This window comes from Meles meles, chromosome 4, assembly GCF_922984935.1.
Source record: "Meles meles chromosome 4, mMelMel3.1 paternal haplotype, whole genome shotgun sequence".
Taxonomy (NCBI): domain Eukaryota; kingdom Metazoa; phylum Chordata; class Mammalia; order Carnivora; family Mustelidae; genus Meles; species Meles meles.
In genome coordinates, this window is record NC_060069.1 from 153,872,552 (window position 1) to 153,894,570 (window position 22,019).

Below are 22,019 nucleotides of genomic sequence, written 5' to 3' on the forward strand. Positions count from 1 at the left end.
CCAAGAGAGCTTCTGGCACCCGCTCTAGAGGGGATTGAAGCTTCTCTGTAGTTTTCCTGTTAGCTGACGTTTCCATGTTCTCGTGCTTTCCTGGCAGCAGTAGGCCCAGGCCAGCCTCCTGACCCCGTTCCTGTGCGAAGGTGCTCCACGGCTGGGTTTCAAGGCAGAGCTGCTGTGGCCTTGGAACGGTTCTTTTTTACTGGCAGCGTCTCGAGATTTGTAAGAGTTCTCCACTAGGGTTAGTGCTTTTAAAAATGTATGAGACCCAACAGATATAAAAAGAAATAGGGCTTCTCCATGCAGAGGGTTCCTTGGTTTGAAGGTGAAGAATTCACTGTCTCGGTGAAGTCTGAAGCCAGCAAGGTTTAACTGATACGGTCTGGAAACGGGCATTCAGACGGCTCTGTTTCCTCCCCTCGGAAAGGCTGGAAGATGCTGGAAGATGCTTCACGGCGTCAGATCCCTCCCATCCCCCTCTTCCACCCCCCACCCACCGTGAGCCACTGAGCGCTTCAGTGGAAATTTCCACTTGTCTGCTAGGGGGAAGGGGAGGCTGTGAGTGTGCGACTGTGTCTGAGAGAAACAGAAACAAAGACTATCACTCAAATTCAGGCAAGCGCTTTTACGCCAAACTTGTAAATAACAGGGTTAAGACAAAAGTGAAATAAAAAGCAAATAATGACCTTTAAGTGGAGGAACACTGCACGAAGACACATATCTTCCCTCAACAACCTGGGGGCAGGCGGGGGGCTGGGTGGTGACAGCTTAGGCAGAAGGTGACTGAGGGAGACTAGGGCTGGGACCCCAGAGAGGAGGAGTGAAAGGCCACGGAGAGCCGCGGGCGCCCTCGGCAAGCCAGTGCTGTGCGTGCAGTGTTCTTGGGGGTGTCGTTTTCCGGGATTGGGCCGTCTGTCCTGGGGGGGCCTTTCTCTGGGTCTTCTTCGATCCCTGGGGTTTCAGTCACGGTGGCAGAGAAATTGGGAATGTTGGGTGCCTGGGTGGCTCAGTGGGTTAAGCCGCTGCCTTCAGCTCAGGTCATGATCTCAGGGTCCTGGGATCGAGTCCCGCATCGGGCTCTCTGCTCAGCGGGGAGCCTGCTTCCCTTCCTCTCTCTCTCTCTCTCTGCCTACCTCTCTGTCTACTTGTGATCTCTCTCTGTCAAATAAATAAATAAAATCTTTAAAAAAATAAAAAAATAAAATAAAAAGGAGGGTCAGTTAGCACCTTGAATACCACGTGGGCAGGTTCTAGCTGGGAAACCGTTCCCTCCACCTTTAGAACCCGGGACTCTGTGCTGGGTTTTTTTTGCATCAGTGTATGGAACCTCTGTTTGTACTTTGTCTCCCTGCCTCTAGCTGCCATCTCTCTACTTCCACTTCGTTGGAGTTGGTGCTGCGTAAATGTTAAGTGCTTTTCTGTAGGTGAAAGAGAGGCTTGGGTAAAGCTGATTTCTACCTCGTAGATTAAGTGTGATTCTATAATTAGAACCACACATGGGAAACCACACCTTTCAATGTAAACACTGCCGGGCTTTGCGTGTAAGGCAGGGGTGATACTGACATCAGCCCGGGTGGCCCGACGTGCAGGACCACTTCACGGTGCCGCCGAGCAGCTGTTCGAATGATCTAATTATAATTAGACTGTAGATGGCTAAACGGGGCTTTCCAGAATGATTTGTCCACGCACTGATTTAATTGTTGATTAGAGAATGGAAAACTGTTTGGAGAACTTTCTTCCTTTTTCAGAAAGCCAGCTTTGAGGTATGTCAAGGCAGTTGTAGTCAAAATTCTCAACTATTCTCTAAATTGTGAGGATGGAGATAAGAAAGAGTCCACATGTGTTGTGGCGTTAGTCTTGGGTTTGGTTCTGCCTAGCTTGGTTAGGGTAGAAGTAAAGATGGGTATTTACTTATGGTTCTTGAATCCTCTCCATCCTCCCCTCTTAGGGCCAGGCTGACGGTGGGGCAGAGGGCTCTCGGATTTCCGTGGAGACTGAGACATTCCTCTTTTGCCCCCTTCCCTGAACAGCCACTCATGTGAGTTTCAGAATGGCTTCTCCGTGGTAGCCTTCAGGATGTAAAGAGTAGGGGTCAGGAGAGTTCAAGGTCATTTTTTTCAATTTAATAGTTATGGAACTGTGTGGTCACAGGATGGGGATCCTTGCAGGCATCAGAAGCTGCCGAACCCACTACTCTAAACAGGCTGTTTGTAGGCCTTACTTTCTTCAGATGCCAAAATGGAAAAAGGCAGGCTGCACTCTGTACCCTGTCATGTCACCGTCATTCCTCGGGCCATCCTTCTGTAGTTAGAAAAGCCCAGCAGGCGGGAGTCGGATGTCCATTACTTCCATCTCCAGAGTCTCCTGCAGGACTGGGGGACCTGTATAAATAGTGGGACCCTGGTCTGATAGCACGGTAGGCCTGTGACCACTCTCTCCAGTTGGACTCAATGTTTTGCGAGGCCAAGGCCATACGTACCTCCTTTATAGCCGCTTGTTGAGGTCTGCCCGTAATAGATGTTCACTGACCAGTTAGGCTTGTCCGCTTACCTGAAAACAAACAAAATATACATATATATAAATATAAATATATTGGCAATGCCCAGGAATTGGTCATGGCCTTTTCTGTATGGGAAAGCCATCATGGGCTGTAGACCTGTGTGCTTGGGCCACTAAGCCAGGCGGAGATTGAGTTTGTCCTCGATTTCTGCTTGGCTCCCCTGTGGCGGGGAGAGACCACTTCATGCTCTGGGTGGGAAGCTGGAGGCTAAGAGCTTCAGCTTTCAACCAGGAGCGGTGAGTACAATAAGATCTGCCCATCTCTGAAGCTACTTGCCCTCTTCTCTATTTTGCTGGTGGTTCATTTTTGTGGAAATTTCCACAGTATAAAAAGGAGCATGGGAGTAGAAACAGTCTTTGCCCACACGAGCCCTAGGCACAGGTCAGCGGGGTGATAAGCATGAAATGACTGTCACTGCTCTGGTTGTGGGCACAAACCTATCTGCATTTTGGCCTTGCTCTTGTTTAGGTTTGGTTGCTAGCAGGAGTATCATGCCTGGGGGAGGGAAAGCACACTGTGTAGAAGGTAAAGGCCAGAAACGCTTTTATAGTAACAGGGATCTTCCAGAAGCCCAGTTATAGCCTAATCTTAGGATGTTTAGGCCTTTTTCTGGGTAGGATTTCTTATCCTTGAGAAGCCTCTAGAGGCTGCAGGTACCAAGAGATGTGGTTGACAGAGTGGGGAACTGTGCTTTTTACCCTGTGTGCTAGAGCAGATCGGTTCCCCCGTTCCCTTGTAAGCAACACAGTCGGGTTGGACCGCATTGTCTCTGGTCCTCTCCACCACTTACATTCTGTGATTCTGTAACCCACTGGTCCCAAAGCTATGTGTGGCTTCTTTCCTGGAGTGAAAAGACCTGCTTTGTTAGAATCCTGGCCGCTGCCACTTAGTAGCTGAGTGACCTTGAGCTAATGACTTAATCCTTATAAAACTCAAAGGAGGCCCTGTGTGGGAGGACCACTTTAAAAACTACTAGAGCAGTCACGTTGCTAGGAGAGGGCTCCTGGACCGAAACCGCACGCAGCGCCATTTCCTCCTCTTCCATTTTCTGAATTGCCACACGGAGTGGAGCGTCTACTTCCTGTTCGTCCTCTTCCTCAGAAGCTGTTTAAAAATTGTGTAAGCACTTTGAAAACTAGAAAGTTCTCTCTATGTAAGACACTTTCCTTTTAATTCCTGAAATAAGAGGTTTCTTTTCTTTTTCTTTAAGATATTTATTTATTTATTTATTTATTTATTTATTTGACAGAGATCACAAGTACGCAGAAAGAGAGGAGAAGCAGGCTCCCCGCTGAGCAGCGAGCCCGATGCGGGGCTCGATCCCAGGACTCTGGGATCATGACCTGAGCCAAAGGCAGAGGCTTAACCCACTGAGCCACCCAGGCACCCCAGAAATAAGAGGTTTCTGATAGTAGCTGGCCTCTAGCTTCCATCTTTGGGTAGTCTTTTACCCTTAGCACGAAATGGTATCCAGAAGCTTTGGGGGTCTTTCTTAGGATGACTTGGTGAGTGCTCGTGTGTGGACATTGTTGTTCAGGAAGACTGCGTGAGACTTGATTGTGGGCAGTCGAGTGGTTGTTGGCAACTGCACACCCACTTTCTCTTAAAAACATGTTTAGACACCGACGCTAGCCCACAAAAATGCTTCTGGTACAGTGGAATGGAAAATGGGAGAAAACAATGGTTGCTGAACCCCAGGTAGGGTATCGAATAACTTGAATACTTGACTGCTGGGGCAGGCTTAACTGGAGAGCAGGAGCCCCCTGCAGACTTTCTGGAAGGAGGCGGGTACTTCCCAGGACTGGCGGTGGTGATTGCCCGGGTTATTGAGTGCCCAGAGCATGTCAGGCCCTTGCTAAGCACTCGCCTGCATATTACCCCTTCTGTAACACGTGGCATTTCACCAGTGCACTGCCTCAGGCCGTCGGCGCAGGGCTTTAGTGTACTAAAAGAGGAAGACCATTTTAGGGAACCCAGACAAAGGGCAAGGGAAGAGGAAGGAGCTATAGAGTCAACTATGGTGGGAATGTTGGTGCACAGGGGTGGAGGTCATAACTTGTCAGGGATAGTTTGGAGGGACACTTTGATGAATATGAAATGAAAGAACAAATGAATACAATCGAAGGAAGAAATGCCGGGGCTGTGCTGAGTGCGAGAGTTCCCTGCCCTGGCCACGAGGCGGCCATAGTTACTGCAGGCTGGTGGTTAGATGGAGGGCTGGGGACTGGCAAAGAGAAATTTAAGATTGATCACACTGACTTTTCGGCTCTGTTGCAGAGCCTTACTCAAGGTAAGTAATCAGTAATTAAATGTTGAACAAATGAGCAGTTCTTAAGTTGGGTGATTGCAAACCTAGTCCCTTTTATATGGAGTAGAAATAAGCAAGTGGAATTGTGTTTTGGAAAATTTGGCCATTTGGTGTGTAGTTTTCAGAGTAAGCCCAAATGGTAATCTCATCAGTGAGCAAACGTATGAGTTACTTCCTCGAGAAGTTTGCCTGATGATGGAAGAGTTCATACCATTTTTAAAAAAAAAGATTTTATTTGAGAGAGAGAGAGAGAAGGAGCAGGGGGAGGGGGCAGAGGCAGGAGAGAAGCAGACTCCCCACTAAGCAGGGAGCCAGCGTGGGGCTCGATTCTGGGACTCTGGGACCATGACCTAAGCCGAAGGCAGTTGCTTAGCCAACTGAGACACCTAGGCACCCGTACACTATTTTTAAAATAAGATTAATTTATTTATTTTAGAGAGAGTGTGGCAGGGAAGGGGCAGAAGCCTGAGGGAGAGAGAGAATCCTCATACAGACTCCCCTGCTCAGTGCAGAGCCCGACATGGAACTCGCTCCCACGACCCTGAGATCATGACCTGAGCTCAAACCAAGAGTTGGTTGCTTAACTGGCTGAACCACCCAGGCACCCCAGTTTTTATGCTATTTTTATTTAATTTCTTGGGAAACTCTGGGAGTCTTTGTTATCTGTAGTTGCTCCCTCATCACCATTACCCATATCAAATCATTCAGCAAGTCCTGCCCATTCAGCTTTTTATGCACCGTTATTAAATCAACAGCTTTGATTTATATAGATTATATAATTAACAACACAATAAACTGCACATGAAGCGTACACTTTAATAAGGCTTCACACACACATATATATCTCTGTGAAATCACTACAATCAAGATAATAAATAAATTGGTCACCCTGTAATTTCCGTCCCGTGTCCTGTGATCATTCCCTCCACTTGTTCCCATCTCTAACAACCAGAGGTCTGCTTTCTTTCCTTGTAGATTAGCTTATAGTTCATAGAATCTTACTTAAATAAAATCAGACAGCATGTGCCCTTTTTTATACTGGTTTCTTTGCACCAGCAAAAGTGTTATGAGATTCATTTATATCGGTAGCTTATTCCTTTTTATGGCTGAGTAGTATGCTGTTGTTTGGACATACCACAGTTTATCAGTTGACACGTTTCGTTTTTTTTTTAAAGACTGTTTATTTGACAGACAGAGATCACAAGTAGGCAGAGAGGCAGGCAGAGAGAGAGGGGAAAGCAGGCTCCCTGCTGAGCAGAGAGCCCGATGTGGGGCTTGATCCCAGGACCCTGAGATCATGACCAGAGCCAAAGGGAGAGTCTTAACCCACTGAGCCTCCCAGGTGACCCCAGTTGACGTGTTGATGAGTATTTGTGTCGTTGCCAGTTTGGGATTGTAAGTAGAGCCACAGTGAACATTCACATACAAGTTGTTGTGTGGACTAATGCTTTAATTTTCTTGGATGAATACCTAGGAGTAGTAGAAGGGCTTGATCACAGTGGCAAGTGTGTGAACTTTTAAAAAAATGCTGAAACAGTTGTATCATTTCGCATTCCCACTAGCAGTGTATGAGAATGCCAGTTGCTCTGTATCCTCACTAACACTTGGTTTGGTGGGTCTTTTTGATTTTAGCCGTTCTAGTAGGCATCTCCTCGTGGTTTTAATTTGAATGTCTCTGATGTATTAAGCATCTTTGGCAGGTGCTTCTTTGCCATAATATATCTTTGGTGAAACGCCTGTTCAAATTTTATGTGCATTTTTTAAAAATTGGGATTTTTAAAGTAAATTTTGAGTTTTTTATAACAAGTCCTTTATCAGACATGTGATTTGCAAATCCCAGTCTGTGGCTTGTCTTTTTATTATCTTAATAGTATCTTTCAGAGAACAGTTTTAGTTTAGTTTTGATGAAGTCTATTTTATCAAATTTTTGTTTATGGCTTTTGCTTTTAGTGCTGTCTAAAGTTTCTTTTTTTTTTTTTAAGATTTTATTTATTTATTTGACAGACAGAGATCACAAGTAGGCAGAGAGGCAGGCAGAGAGAGAGAGGAGGAAGCAGGCTGTCCGCAGAGCAGAGAGCCCGATGCGGGGCTCGATCCCAGAACCCTGGGATCATGACCTGAGCCGAAGGCAGAGGCTTTAACCCACTGAGCCACCCAGGCGCCCCCGCTGTCTAAAGTTTCTTTGCTTAACTGAAGGTCATAAAAGTTTTCTCCTGTGTTTTTTTCTGGTTTTACAGCTTTACATTTTATATTTAGATCAGTGTTAAAGTTTGAGTCAATTTTTGTTTATGATACAAATATGGATCAAAGTTCATTTTTTTTGCATACAGATATGGAATCGTTCAGCACCATTTGTTGAAAAGACTGTCCTCTTTCTCTTTGAATTGCCTTTGCGCCTTTGTCAAAAATCAGTTGTGCATATATGTATTTGGTGCATATATGTATGGATCTATTTCTGGACTCTGTTCTGTTGAGCTGTTTGTGTATCTTTATACAAATACCATACTGCCTTGATTACCATAACTTTCCTTATAAAGTCTTAAAATCAGGTAGTGTTAATCCTTCAACTTTATTCTTGATATCAAAGTTGTTTTGGTTGTTGTGGGTCCTTTGAATTTCCCTGTGTAGCTTAGAATCAGTTCATCAGCTTCTAACAAAAATGTCTTAGGATTTTGATTGGGATTCCTGGGAATTTATAGATCAGTTTTGGAGAACTGGCATCTAAATAAATTTGAATCTTCCTACCCATGAACAAGGTGTATCTCCATTTATGTCATTTTTCTTTAATTTCTTTTAGTAATGTTTTATGGTTTTTAGTGTACAGGTCTTGCACACCTTTTGTCAGATTTATCCTTAAGTATTTCACATTTAATTTCAAGGTGTGATTATTTGTTGCTAGTATATAGGAAATGCAGTTGATTTGTGTAGACTGCAACCTTGCTAAACTCACATATTATTTCTAGAATCTTTTTTGTAAATTTCTTAGGTTCTATATACACAATCATTTCATCTGTAAATACAGATAATTTTAGCTACTTCCTTATCAATCTGGATGCCTTTACTTTTTACTTGCCTTATTGCACTGGCAAAAACCTCCAGTAAAATGTGGACTAGAAATGGTGAGAGTAGACACCCTTGTTTATTCTCACTCTTGGAAAAGCATTAGGACTTTGACCAGTTGGTATAATGTTAGTTACATGTTTTGCAAAGATATCCTTTGTAATAAAAGGTTGAAGAAGTTCCCCTGTAGCCCTACTTTGCTGAGAGTTTATCAGGAATTGGATATGGAATTTTGTTAAAGCTTTTTTTTTTTTTTTTGCTTCTGTTGGAACGATCACATGATACAGTTTTTCTTTTCTTTTTATTATGTTCTGTTAGCCAGCATATAGTACGTCATTAGTTTCTGATGTAATGTTCAATGATTCATTAGTTGTGTATAACACCCAGTGCTCATCATAATATGTGCCCTCCTTAATACCCATATTAAAGTTTTTCTTTTTTAGTTTGTTAATATGGTGATTTACATTAATTGATTTCAGGTGTTAAACCGGTCTTGCTTTCTATGATAAACTCTGCTTGACCATGATGTATTATTCTTTGCATATATTTCAGTGGTCCATTTGCAAAAAAAAATTTTTTTCATTTATGTTTGTGAGAGATATTGATCAGATTTTTTCTTTTCTTGTAATGTCTTTGTCTGATTTTGGCATCAGGGTAATGCTGGCCTCATAGAACAAATTGGGAAGTGTCCTATTTTCTGAACCAGTTTGTATCAAAATTGGTGTGTTTTTCCGCAAACGTTTGGCAGAATTCACTGGTGAAGCCATTTAGGGCTTTGGTTTTCTTTGTGGAAAGTTTTTTGTTGTTGTTGTTTTGTTGTTTTTTCTTTTAAAGATTTTATTTATTTATTTGACAGAGAGAGAGCACAAGTAGGCAGAGCAACAGGCAAAGAGAGAGGGGGAAGCAGGCTCCCTGCTGAGCAGAGAGCCAGATGCAGGGCTCCATTCCAGGACCCTGAGATCATGACCTGAGCCAAAGGCAGAGACTTAACCCACTGACCCTCCCAGGCGCCCCTGTGGAAAGGTTTTTAACTACACATTTGATTTCTTTAATAGATACAGGGCTATTCAAGTTACCTACGTTTTGGAATAAGTTTTGGTAGTTTATATTTTTCAAGGAATTTTAAGTTGTCAAATTTACTGCAAAATTTGTTTATAAGTCTTTTCCATTCTTTTATTATCTGTAAAATTTGTATCCATTTCACCTCTGTCTTTCCTGAATATTAGTAATTTGTCTCTTACCTTTTTCTACGGATCGGTCTGACTAGAGGTGGATCAGTTTTATTGGTTTTAGTGAACTAGTTTTGGTTTTGGTTTCATTGATGGTCTCTATTGTTTTTCTGTTTTCTGCTTCAGAGATTTCTGCTCTGATCTTTACTCTTTTTTTTTCTTTTCCTTTTTTTCTCTCTCTCTCTTTTTTCCCCCTTGGTCTTATTTGTGTTTGTAATTTGTTTTTGTTTTTTTTTTTTAAAGATTTTATTTATTTATTTGACAGAGACAGCAAGAAAGGGAACATGGGTAGGGGGAGTGGGAGAGGGAGAATCAGGTTTCCCACTGAGCAGGGAGCCTGATGCAGAGCTCTGGGCTCAGATCCCAGGACCTTGGGATCATGACCTCAGCTGAAGGCAGAGGCTTAACGACTGAGCCCCCAGGGGCTCTGTTCTTTCTTGTAGTTTCTTAAGGTGGAAGTTTTGAGGCTTTTCCTTACTTACATAGGTGTTTAGTGCTATGAATTTCCTGCTTTAGTGGCATTCTCCAAACTTTGATTTGTTGTTTTCATTTTCATTCAGTTGACATTCCCTTTTGATTTTTTTCTTTGACCCATAGGCTATTTAGATTTATGTGTAGTTTCCGAGTATTTGGGGATTTCCCCAAGTGTCTTCTGTTGAGATTCGAATCCTTGCGATTTATTGAGACTCATTTTGTGGCCCAGAATATGGTTGACTTTGGTAACTGTTCTGTTTGCCATGGTGAACAGTGTGCCTCCTGCTCTCCTTGTTCGGAGGGTTTTATAAAGGTCAGATCCAGTTGGTTGATGGTGCTGCTCGCTCTTTCGATATCCTGGCTGATTTTCGGTATACTGCTTTTATCGATTACTGAGAAGTTTTAAGTCTCCAACCATAATTATGGACTTGTTTATTTCTCTTTTCAGTTCTGTTCATTTTTACTTCCTGTATGATGAAGCTCTGTTGTCCAGTACTTGCACATTTAGGTTGTTGTGTCTTCTTGGTGAGCTAATCATTATATATTACCTGTTTTTATCCCTGGTAATTTTCTTTGATCTGCAGTCTGCATTGGTATTACTGTAGCCACTCGAGCTTCCTTTTGATTAGTGTTTTTGCACGGTGTATGGTTTTCTGTCCTTTCACTTGTAATAATTGTTGACTTGAATAACTTTGCCACTAGGCTCAGCTAAGGGTGAATGTTCACCTGGGAAGTGGTTTGACATGTTTTGAACTCTCTTTGTTACGGAATTATACAAAATGTCATCCCTTTTCTCCTAACTCCCTTGTCGAATCTGTCCATTTTCAGTTTGGTCTCTTCTGCTTTCTGTGAGAATCCCACCTTTTGTGCTAATACTACCACTGTCAGGATTTACTGGGGACCTGGTGTGTGTTAGCCTCTGTTCAGGGTGCTGGGATGGAGCAGCAGAGTCCTTCCTAGGGCAGTTACCTTTTAGTGGGAAGAGATAAGACAGTGAACAGCTGTGTCCTGCAGCGTGGTGCTGAGCGCCGTGGGATGCAGTGAGGCACTGCGTAGGGCGGAGGGAGTAAGGCGGCTGGCTGGGCAGGCAAGGGGGGCTGCTTCAGATGTGATCAGAGGGGACCTCTCTGACAAAGTGACATTTGGACACAGATGTGATGGAAGTGAGGCCTGAGTTCTGTGGAAACTCGGGCGAAGAACATTTCCGGCAGAAGGAACAGTGAGTGCAAAGACCTAGGATGGGAACATGCTTGGGGAGGAGAGTGCGGCTAGAACAAAGTACACGATGTCAGAGGTCACCGCAGCCAGCTGGAACGTTGTAGAATTCTGAACTACAGCACAGAAAACTGCCCTTTCGAAGCCCTGTGGTTCAAACCAAACAGTGCAAGGGAGGCTTCGACTTTAGAATGGAGAGGCGGGCGCGGGCAGGGAGGAAGGCTGTTTCTTCCTTTGTAACACCATCCAGACGAGCCGAAGAAGTTGTCGATGTGGTGAGAACGGTGGGCTGGATGAGACGGCCTTCTAGATCGGTCTGCTGCGAGCGGAGGCATGCTGGGTTCTTCGCCTTACCCAGGATTCCCGCACGTTGCTTCTGTTGTCAGCTCTCAAATGTGCAGGACAGTCTTAAATCCCAGGCCTTTCAGAACCTTTTCCCTTGTTTGTGAAATGTGGCTGTTGGTGGGTCCTGTGCCTCTCAGGTGCATTGAGTTACTTGCAAAATCCTTTAGGAAATGAGAAGAGTAACCTAATGCTTTCTCAAAAATGGTTTGAGAAATCAGCCTGGTTGACCAGAGCACTCTTGTTCCTTAGACACATAATCTTACTGTACCTTCTGTTCTCCGCACTGTAAGGTCACACGCTTCCAGCTACCATGGGGTTCGTTTGGATTCAGATTCTCCCAAGATTGGAAGGGGACCGGCCGTAGGGAAGAGGGAAGCTGGGCAAATACTTCTGGTCACCTGGTCAGCTGGTCGTTTCTGTTTTGACACCGGCGTGCGCGTGTTTTCACGGAGCTGATTTTATCTGGCGCGCAGAGGAGTGCAAGCATTGACCCAGCAGCGGGGGTGTTGCGCTGCAGCGCGCAGGAACTCACAGACCTCTATTTTGTTGCAGGTATTTCTTGGTGGACTTTTATGCACCAGCCACAGCTGTCCAGAGCATAATGGAACATTTGTCCCGAGACATTGATGTGATTAGACCGAATGTTATAAAACACCCTCTGACCCAGGAAGTGAAAGAGTGTGAGGGGATTGTCCCGGTCCCACTCGAAGAAAAACTGTATTCCACAAAGAAGAGGAAGTGAGAAGATTTACCACATTTTAGCTTTGTATTTAATTCTCTCACTTTTGAGTACCATGGATTAAAAATTTACAAACTTGACGCTTATCTGAGTGTTATGGGTGCCATTTGATTTTTCTAAGGAATTTCTAGCTCTCGAACGCCTTTGCAGTGTGAAGTTGGGGAAATGGCTTGCTTAGAGCCACTTTGTCATCTGAGGTGCAGGACACCATTCTTGATTTACTTTCATTAATGTAATTTCTTTATCGAGGAGGGCTTTGCCCTCTAACAATGTGGACACCATTTTGCAGAGCAAAGCTTATAAAAACGGCCTTGGATTGCAAGCTAGTCCGTTCAGAATATATAACCATACAGAACAAAAATTTAAGACCGCTGCATTATATGAGTAACTTTTGAACAGAATAATAAACATAATTTCAAAAAAACCTCAGGGAGGTGCATTGTATCTTCACCTACCCCAGCAGCAAACAACCCGTGGTCCTGCAGTTCGTGTCCACCCCATAAGCTAACCGTGGGCGCCCAGCCCAGGTGCAGAGACTGGGGAGAAGTTGGGGGGCAGGGACGTGTCTCTCTCCCAACTATGAGGCCTTTTGTAAGAGCAGGAACTTTCTCTTGCATCTCACAGTTAACTTGTCACCGGGTGGGTGGTGGTCACAGAGGGACACGGGTGTTCCACGGCCGGAGCGCTGGAGCCACTTCCTCTCATTCTCCTGCCCCAGCACCTGCCTTCTTCCCTGTCCCTCGGCCCCAGTGGGCCTCTTCGAGAAAGTAGCCACCTTTGATTTCTGCTCTTCCTTCCCCTACCCCCGCCCCACCCTGGAAGCCAGTTTCTTTCCAGTCTGCTGGTGCCAAAGCCTGTGGCCAGAGGCAGGCCGAGCTCTTAAATAGGGAAACTTACAAGAAGGTATGTCTCCTTTTTTTGTTTTTTTATTAGATACTTACGGACCTACTTTTTAAAAACATGTCCTGGAAGTAAAAAGACAAATTTTGTTTTGAAGGGTTTTTTTGTTGTTGTTTTGGCAGGGGGAGAGGTTGGTTTGGGAATGTTGTTATACTTTGGAGACTAAGAACCAACTAGTCTTTGTTTGAAATGGGTGTAATTAAGGTTACCATATTTAGCAAATAGAAATGCAGGGTGCCCAGTTAAATTGGAATTTCAGATAAACAACGAGGCATTTTTTTCCCATAAGTATGCTCCAAATATTGCGTGGAACATAGAGCAAAAAACGATGTGTTTATTTGAAATTCAAATGGACCTGGGTGTTCCGTATTTTGTGGTAATCTTGGTGTAATACCTAAGCCAGAGACAGGGTGTGCTCTGCTCCCCCAAAGCTGCAGGGAAGGGAAGCCAGCATCCTCCTGCATCCTGACTTTTCAGGGGACTGCATCGCCCTGAGGCGGGTGTGAAGAGCTTGGAGAGTTAATAGAAGAGACTGCGGCTGGCGAACTCCTCCAACTCCTCCCTCGGCCCGCCAGAGAACTGATCGAGAAACTGACTGAAATTTCGTTCCTGGTCAGTTCCAGATAATCTGTTCTGTGAGCCTTGATTTACACAGCAGTCTTAGAATCCGTAAGTGCTACGGCCTTAAAAAAGACGTCCACGTGTGGGCTCTGCCCCGGGCTGAGGACCCAGCATCTCTGGCAGCCAGATGGCTTCTGAGGTGTGTAAGGAGGAGGCTTTCTCCTGGCACGGTCAATGGCATCTCCTCTTCGGTCTCCTCAGAGCCAGTGAAACGGAAGAAGTTGATGAGCCTTTCTGCCTTCCAGAAGGGATGCTGCGCCTGGGGTGTCCATCGGCAGCCCAGTGACAGCTGCTACACACATTGTTGGGGCCGCTGCCGACTGCTAAGCAGAACCTCCAGTTACGGTAATTCATACAGTCAGAGCGTGTTAGAGCAGGAAGGGGCCCCGAGATTTGGTTTGGTTTCTGCCTCTTTTAAACCATGACAAGACAGACACAGATGTGCAAGACAGGGGTCCCAAGCACCGGGAGGAGCCCGGCTCCTGACAGCCCGGGCTTCCTCCCTCTGTCGTGCTGCCCATCTCTGCCTTGTCACTGTGCTGAATTCTTTTTCGTTTGTTTTTAATCGACATGTAACTGACCTGTAATGTTACATTAGTTTCCGGTATACAGCATAGCGTTCTGATATTTTTGTACATTACAGATGTACAGAATGATCACTCTGATAGGTCTAGTTACCCGCTGTCACCATCCACGGTTGTCACAGTGTCAGTGAGTGACTCTCTTCCCTCCGCACCACCGTGACATCCCGTGACTGACTGCAGACCCTGGGTCGTACTTCTTCATCCCCTGCATTGCCCGTCCCACGCCCATCCTCCTCCTCCTCTCTGACAACCGCCGGTTTGGTCTCTGTGTTTGAGTCTGTTTCTGTTTTGTTTTGCTTTCTAGACTACACAGAGATGGGACATCGCACGGTAATTGTTTCTCTGTCTGAGCTGCTCCACTTTGCCCCATCCCCCCGGGGCCGTCCATGTTGTTGAACATGGCCCGATGGCATTCTTTTTCTTAAGAGCCCAGAGAGCACGGGGGTTCAACTTCCTCCAGAGGCAAAATACTATAAAATAAACTCTCTTTGAAGAGCAGTCGTTCGGTAAAGAGGGTCATTAAAAACTGTAGGCTGGAAATAAAAGGGATGAAGTGGAGGTTATCTGGGAAAATACGCTATTTCCGGCTTCATTAGGAATTTCCTGAAAGCGCGGGCGTGCGGCCAGGGCCTGGGAGAGTGTGAACTTGTCCCGGCCGGGTCGCGTGTACTTGGACTCAGGCGCTACCCGAGGTACGTTGCCCATCTCCTTGAGGCTGCGTGTGTGCTGTCTGCGTGCTGTGTCCTCTGCCGCACACGTGTTTCCAGGACCTTCTCTAGCCCTTTCAGGTGCCTTGTGAGGAAGCACTGTGTCATCCCTGGTGTTCGGATGAGGAAACACAGTGATTTGGCCTTGACCCCACAACTGCCAAATGACAGCTGGGATCCTGAGGTGGGGACCCTGAAGCCACCTGGTCTTTTCCCTACAGTAACGGTGAGCTTGTCCTCGTCCTCTCAGGTTACACAAGGCCCCTGGATGTCTGGGGCGAGTTCTTACCGCTCAGCTGGTAGCAGTTGTCCTCATGGCCCGAGTGTGGTGCTGGCACGTTCTCTTCCTGCACTTGCTAGTCCCTGGGAAGTTGACGGACATTCTTGAGCATTCCAGGTCATGCTAGTGTTCAGCATCCCGTGGCACAGTTTAGAGAGAGCTCGGAAGGGGACTGGCTAAGTAGGGCAGCCTTGCTGTGTGCCACTTGCCTGCCTTGGAAGCTCCAAAGCGAAGCCACGGCCCCTCCCTCTGAGCTGCTGATTCACAGCTGGAGCCTCAGCCACTTAGTCGTCCCTCCATCCCCACCCCGCCTACCCCCCTCGCACAACACCTGGTCTTGGAGCAGGGCAGGTGCGGAGGTCTTTTCCAGGCTGTATATTTGCTGTCAGAGGCCAAGTGTTGGCTCCTCCCGGCCCGCCTGCCAGTGGCCTGTGGCACCGTTCTGCTGGTCTGGGCCTGCAACAGGAGTCTTGGGGCGAGGTGCCGAAGCAGAGCGGGCCACGAGGGCAGCCCCTGTCTCGTGGGCTAGTGGGGAGAAGGCAGGGAAGCGTGTGTGCCTGGGAGGGGAGTCCTGCAGAGGAGGTGCGGCTGAGCTGAAGCCTGGAAGGTGAGCCCGCCCTGCGCACGCGGATGCCCTAAGAGCCGGAGCTGGAGAGAGGGGTGGGGCCTGATGAAGAATCCAGGCAGAACTGGGAGACAAGACCCCCCAGGGCTAAAGCCGGAGAGTCGGAGTCTGCCCAAGTGCACTGAGCCGGAGAAGCCTAGGAGGCCAGGTGCCAAGGGTGAAGCAAGAATTCCAGAGCTTTGGGCTCCCTTCCTCGAAAAGACACTTTGGATTTGTTACCTTGACTCCTTGTGGCTTGCTTCGGACAGGAGCGAGCTTCTAGAAGTGCTTTGTTGCTTGCACGCGGTGGGCTCCGGAGGGAGGTGGAGAGTGCGATGGAAGTCGTGGACCCGAGAAGCCAGTCTCAGGTGTGTCTCGGAGGCTGCTTCCTGGAGACGCTGACGAGTCATGGAAGCATTCAGCAGGCATCTGGATGGGAGATGCCTACGTCCTGTACCAGGGAATGTCAATAAGGAAAGGCCCAGGAGGCCCAGATGAGGCTCTGAGGTCCTTTGCTGAAAGAGCACACGTGTGCTGACGGAGGTGAAACACTTGATTGCGGGAGGATTGAAAGCAGGAGCCGGGCTCCCCTCCTGGTCGAGTCCAGGGAGGTCATTGTCTACCCCAACACCGCTGGCGGATACCTTCAGCAAGAGCTCGAGATGAACAGTATTCCTTTCCTTTCCTTACAGCTCCCTGAGTATTACACCCATTCTGCAGATGGGGCACCGCGGCTTAGAGAAAATAAGTGGCTTGTCCAAGGCTGCCAAGGGAGGAGCTGGATTGGCGATTTGGAAAGCCCACTTTGGGCTCAGCATCCTTCCGCAAGTGGGCGCCTCGTAGGCCGTTTTCCCAGGAGCTGCTTCCGAGGAAGGTGCTGCCCGGGCCCGTCCTACCTCACACCTGGACCAAGGACCCCGGCTTTATCATGGAAGGAGGGGAGAGCGCGGATCTGGGACTTCCTGGGCGTGTTTTTAATCTCAGGTCTTCAAAGAGAAGTCATGAGAATGACAGAATAGAATGTTCGTGTACCCTGGAGACCAGGCCTCCTTGCTGCACGTATTTTCCTCTGCCCTGTAATTTCCCACAGAGCTTTTTTCTCCCCTCCATACTCCAGGGGTATGTTTATAAAGCACACACATGGCAGGTGATGCCCTGGGGCAGGATGCAAAGATGAATGGGCAATGACCCGGACCTTGGGGCCCTCATAGATAGGGGAGGTGGAAATACTCCGCTATCTGAAAACAGGCTATGATAAAAATTAGGATTCAAACTAAGTGTTGTGGAAACAGAACTGGATTCATTAGCACTTGGAACAGGGTGGGGGGAGTTTTCCAGCAGAGAGAGTGTTTAAACAGGCATGGGAACGTGTGTTGGAGCGTGGGTGGCAGGCGGCGAGAGGCGGCAAAACCAGGTGGTGGGTTTTGGGAGCACCTGGCATCCTGATTGACCAACTCTCTACCCTGCCCGAGTATTTGTCAGAAGGAAATGATGATACAAATTCACCGTGGAGAAGGACGGGATTGGGGGGCGGTTGAGGTGCGGTTTCCAGATGCCCCCCAGCTGACGGACAGTGGGCTGCCCAGACAGCGTGCGTGCCCAGTGACCCCCGGCTGAACTGGGTGTGCTCGGAAATGCTGCGTGTGGGAGCATCTTGAAAGTAGAACCCAGGCTCCTTTTTGTGGCCTGGGCTATGGCCACTTCTCGTTGGGGGGCCTCGGGAGAGAGAGGTGATGCACCTGAGGTGGACCTGGAGTGCCCTGTCTCTGTCCCTGGGAGCAGGCCAGAATGGTGTCGGTGGTGGGAAGTTCGCAGAGCAATTTGTGGGATCTTCGGTCACCTAGAAGAGAATGTAGTGTGACGAACGTAGAACTCTGGGTCAGAGACCTGCTCAGTGGCCCTGCTTTGCCACCCTCCAGCCACAGGATCTTGCATGTTTCTTCCTCAGGCCTGGGCTTCAGTCTTTAAATGGAAAATGTGGCCAGTGAACCAGCAGGATTTACAGAGCCTTCCAAGCCTACAAGGCCCTAGATCAGGTCCCACTGCCTGGTTTACTGAAGGGTTATTCCTTCAGTGATTTGGGAACCTGGCAGGGAGACGGGGAAGGGTTAAAATTCTTTCTCAGAGGCTTATTCTTTGCACACTTCTTTTAGTCTAGCTGTTGTTTCCATGGCCTGCCAGTGGGTTCCATGGGGCTGTTACTCTAAACAGAACAGGTGCCGTACCTGATCATGAGAGAATAGCAAAGGGACCCGGGAGGCCAGCGCAAATATACGCTGGGCTCAAATTGCCAACATACTTTTTACTCTGGAAACACAGTGTTAGGGCACATGGAGTTAAAACCAAATACAGGCCCAAGGCACTCTGTGATTCCATAGGAGGAAGACGTGGTGTGGTGGCCAAGAATTCCCTGGATAGTGGCTAAGTCTTGTTTTTGGGGGGGGGAAATTGATCCCCAAAAGTCAACCCCTAAGTATAATGACATCAGCAGTTCCTAAATAACCTTGCGCCTTCCCAGATCCCCCAAGCCCAGTGGGGCAATTAGCAAAAGATGTCTGAAACCAGACCGTGTCTCCACAGTGCTGGGGACTTCTGGGTTATTGCTGGTGGCGTCTGGTGCTGCCAGATTGGCGTCTGTGTGTTCTGTCTGCACCCCTTCCCTCCAGAACAAGCTGAGCTGTGCCTCCTCTGGGGAAGGAAATGGGATGAAGATTTGCCTGAGATGATTCCATTGTGACTGGGAAAGACAAGGATGCATTGTTGAGTGGACAATGCCAGAAGTAAGGAATATGCAAAATGGACTGGACCTCTCCATTCCGAGTAAGTGGGAGACCATTGTTTCCTTAAAGCTCCTGTTAAGCTAAATGGCTTGAATGTAATATTCTTTGTCCAAAGGAATCCCCAAATGTAAGTACCTCTTTATGGAGGACTAGATACTGCTGGTTTTTTTGGTTTGGTTTTGTTTTAAAGATTTTATTTATTTGAGAGAGAGTGCACAGGAGTAAGGGGAGGAGCAGCAGAGGGAGAGGGAGCAGGTCCCCCCAGAACAGGGAGCCAACTTGGGGCTCCATCCCAGGACCCCGAGATCATGACCTGACCTGAAGGCAGACACTTAACCGACTGAGCCACCCAGACGCCCCTGCTCTTCTTTTGTTAGATGTCTGACTCTGTTACCTGTCAGTTCCCATTATTCAAAGATTCTGTATTTCTAAATTGCCTACTTGCAAAAAATTTATTTAAGCCCCCCGAATCAATACAGTATTTTCACAGTCATTCCTGGGTGGGGAGGCAAACATTTGAGCCTCCATGGAGTCCTTTCCCAGCTGGGGTTGTACAAGGTGACGCTCTGCCTTATTTCAGCTCTCCTACCAAGAACAAGTGTTTGTTTGTTTGTTTTTGTTTTGCCATCTGTTGTCAAGTGTGCCATCATATTGTCTCATGTCATGTTGTTTGCCTCTGTGTGCTCTTTGTTGGTGATCCCGGTGTTTAAAATGGCCCAAGCATAGCGCTGAAGGGTTGTCTGGTGTTCCCAAGCACGAGAAGGCTGTGACGTGCCTTAAGGAGAAAATATGTGTGTTAGATTAGCTTTGTTGAGGCGTGAGTTACCATGCCGTCAGCCTTGTTCAGTGTTAATGAATCAATATAAATTAAATAAGGTGTCTTTAAAAAGAAATAAGCATGAAGCAAGACTGCATGTTGATGGGTTGTCCTAGAGGTGATCAGAGGCTCGCAGGAACCTAACCCTCCGTTTCTCCTGGGAGCAGTGCATCCGTATTCTCTAGAGTGTTTGCAGCCCCACTTTATAGTGATGATGTTCTAGAACCTAGGTGAGGTTCCGTGGGCTGAGGTCCGGAGCCAGTGACCAAGAAAGAATTCTTGAGACATCTTTGGTGCAAAATGGTGGTTTATTAAAGCACAGCGACAGGACCTGTGGGCAGAAAGAGCTGCTGCCCGGGGTTGTGAGGGATGGCAGGTTATGTACCCTGCAGTTGGGGGAAGGTGAGGGGAAGAGGAAGGTGAGCGGAAGGAAGGGAGGTTTCAAAGGAGTTTTCATATGCTAAGAGGGCCTACCTGGTGCCGGAGTATCCTGGAGGTCTTCTGGCTTGATCAATGTTGTCTTTTGGCAAGCTATTAACATCAAGATAGTTGGGAGATTCCTGGTGCGATGTCACAATCCTGCTATCAAGCATCTTTTTTAGTGAGATTTAGGTTCAGAAGAGTTATTTGCCTCTGGAAATTATCAGTAGCACAAGGTAACTTCTTTGTTTGTAGATCTCTAGGACATTTGTAAACCAAGGGGAACTATTTGTTTCTCATTTATGGCGGTCAGGGGTGCCTGAGGAATGCTACACATATTACCGAGGGGAGCGGGTGGAGAGGGGGTGCAAGGTGCCAGCTTTTGCTTTGTCCTCAGCCACCCTCCTGCTCCCTCATCAAGAGGACACAGTGTCTCCAGTAACAAGACCCTGGGGTTCATTCTTTGTCTTTCTGCTGAGGACTCCTTTGGCATATTTCTATAATTCTCTGACTTTTATCTGCAACAAAGGAAACTTTAATTCCCACCCTCGTTCTTGACTTTGCTTGACGGGTTGTCTTCCACCATCCTGCCTCCCCTTCTCGTCTGCCGTATTTTCATTCTCCACAGTCTCCTCCACTAGAGAGCTCTCTGTCTACATGAACCCTTCTTTTAGAAAGTACCTCAGGAGAGGGGTTTAGGGTTGTGGCCAGAAAGAGCCAAGACTAAGAAGACAAGAGCCTGGACACAGTGCTCCATTACAGTCCAGCTTTAGGAGTGAGCAGATTCCTATGGGGTTTAGCTAAGGCCATGGGAAGGGGTCATTAGGTAAGTCATCTAGCAATCCCCCACCGCCACCCCTGGCACGGCTCCATGATAGCTTAGTGATTCTCACAGCATTCTCCAAATCCAATACATTTTAATTACCTTAAAACAAGAGCAAAAGTTTGGTCACAAGGCAAAAATCACAAGGAATTTTAAAGGTGCTGATTTTAGAGCTAATAGTTATAACTAGCACTTTGAACGCTTGTTTTTTTTTCCATATACCTCTTACCAGATCTAAATATAATAATACGGCATAAGATATTTAATGTGGTTCAGCCAAATATTAAGGAAATTAATTCCTCATCCCTCCTAATCGTAATGAAACGGTTTTGGGTCCAGTCTCTGCTCTGGTCGAATGTGATGCCCTAACAGTGATCATCCTCACCTGACAGCACTCTTCATACTTTGCTTGCTTAAACGTGCATGAGGGTTGGTAAACTAGAAACATTCTCCTTTAAAAAAATATTTAAACACACATAAAAGTACAGAAGATACTAGAACAGACGTGAGGAACTTCACCACTTAGATTGAACTGATACTGTATTTTTGCTCTATTCCAGATCTCTTAAAGAAATAAAATGTTAGATATGGTTGAAATCCTTCCACGTATCTCTTCTTCCAAGAGGTGACCATCATTCTGAAGTCAGTGTGCATCATAGGTCTCGTTTATATGTACGTCCCGCTACATATATATGGAGTTAGAATTTATAATACTGCTTCGTGGACTTCAACGAACTAAATGGATTCATGGTATGGAAGCTCCAGCTCTTCAGCACCATTTTAATTTTTATTAAACACTATCATTTTGAGGTCTGGATCTAGTTCTTGGATCCCCTTGTCCCATAAGATGCCGCATGTGACTCCATCACTGTGGCCACTGGCCTCATAACAGGCAAGCCCCGGTTTGGTGGGCAGTGTTGCAAGCAACGCCACAGGGCCCTTCCTGGCAGATTACTCCTGGGGCATATGGGTATTTCACTAGACATTGAATTGCTGGCTCATTGGATATTTTCATTTTCACTTTTATTGGTTAATGCCAGATTTCTCTCAAAGTTGTCATACCAACTTACATACCCAATGGCAAGATTTGAGATTTCCTGTTTCAAACACCTCCCAGTACGTGGTATTATGTTAAAAAATAAAAAAAATGAAAAAATTAAAAAAGCAAACTTTGCCAGTCTAATGAGTGACAAGATCTACCTCTTTTTTTAAACTTGCATTTTCTCTATTATTAATAGGCATGAGCTTATCTTTTTTAAAAAGATTTTATTTATGTGAGAGAGAGAGAGAGAACACGAACTGGGAGGAGGGGTAGAGGGAGAGGGAGAAGCAGACACCCCACTGAGCAGGAAACCTGATACAGGACTCCACCCCAGGACCCTGGGATCCTAACCTGAGCTGAAGGCCGATGCCCAACCGACTGAGCCACCCAGGGCCCCCAGGCATGAGTTTATTTTCGTGGTGATGGTCATTTAGGCTTTTTTCCCATTAATTGTCTCTATATATACTTTGCTAATTTCCTTCCTGGATTGTCATTTTTTTCTAACCCAAGAAAA

General features: G+C 46.6%; 1 protein-coding gene across 1 annotated transcript in view; it reads left to right on the forward strand.

Annotated features, from left to right (window-relative positions):
* The window catches only part of MRPS6 (mitochondrial ribosomal protein S6), a 65,262-nt gene extending 53,249 nt beyond the window's left edge, over nt 1–12,013 (forward strand). Inside the window, exon 3 of the mRNA XM_046003057.1 lies at nt 11,741–12,013. Coding sequence (XP_045859013.1) covers nt 11,741–11,930 — 190 coding nt within the window. The 3' untranslated portion in view covers nt 11,931–12,013. The remainder of the gene's footprint in view (nt 1–11,740) is intronic.
* The last annotated feature ends 10,006 nt before the right edge of the window (nt 12,014–22,019 follow it).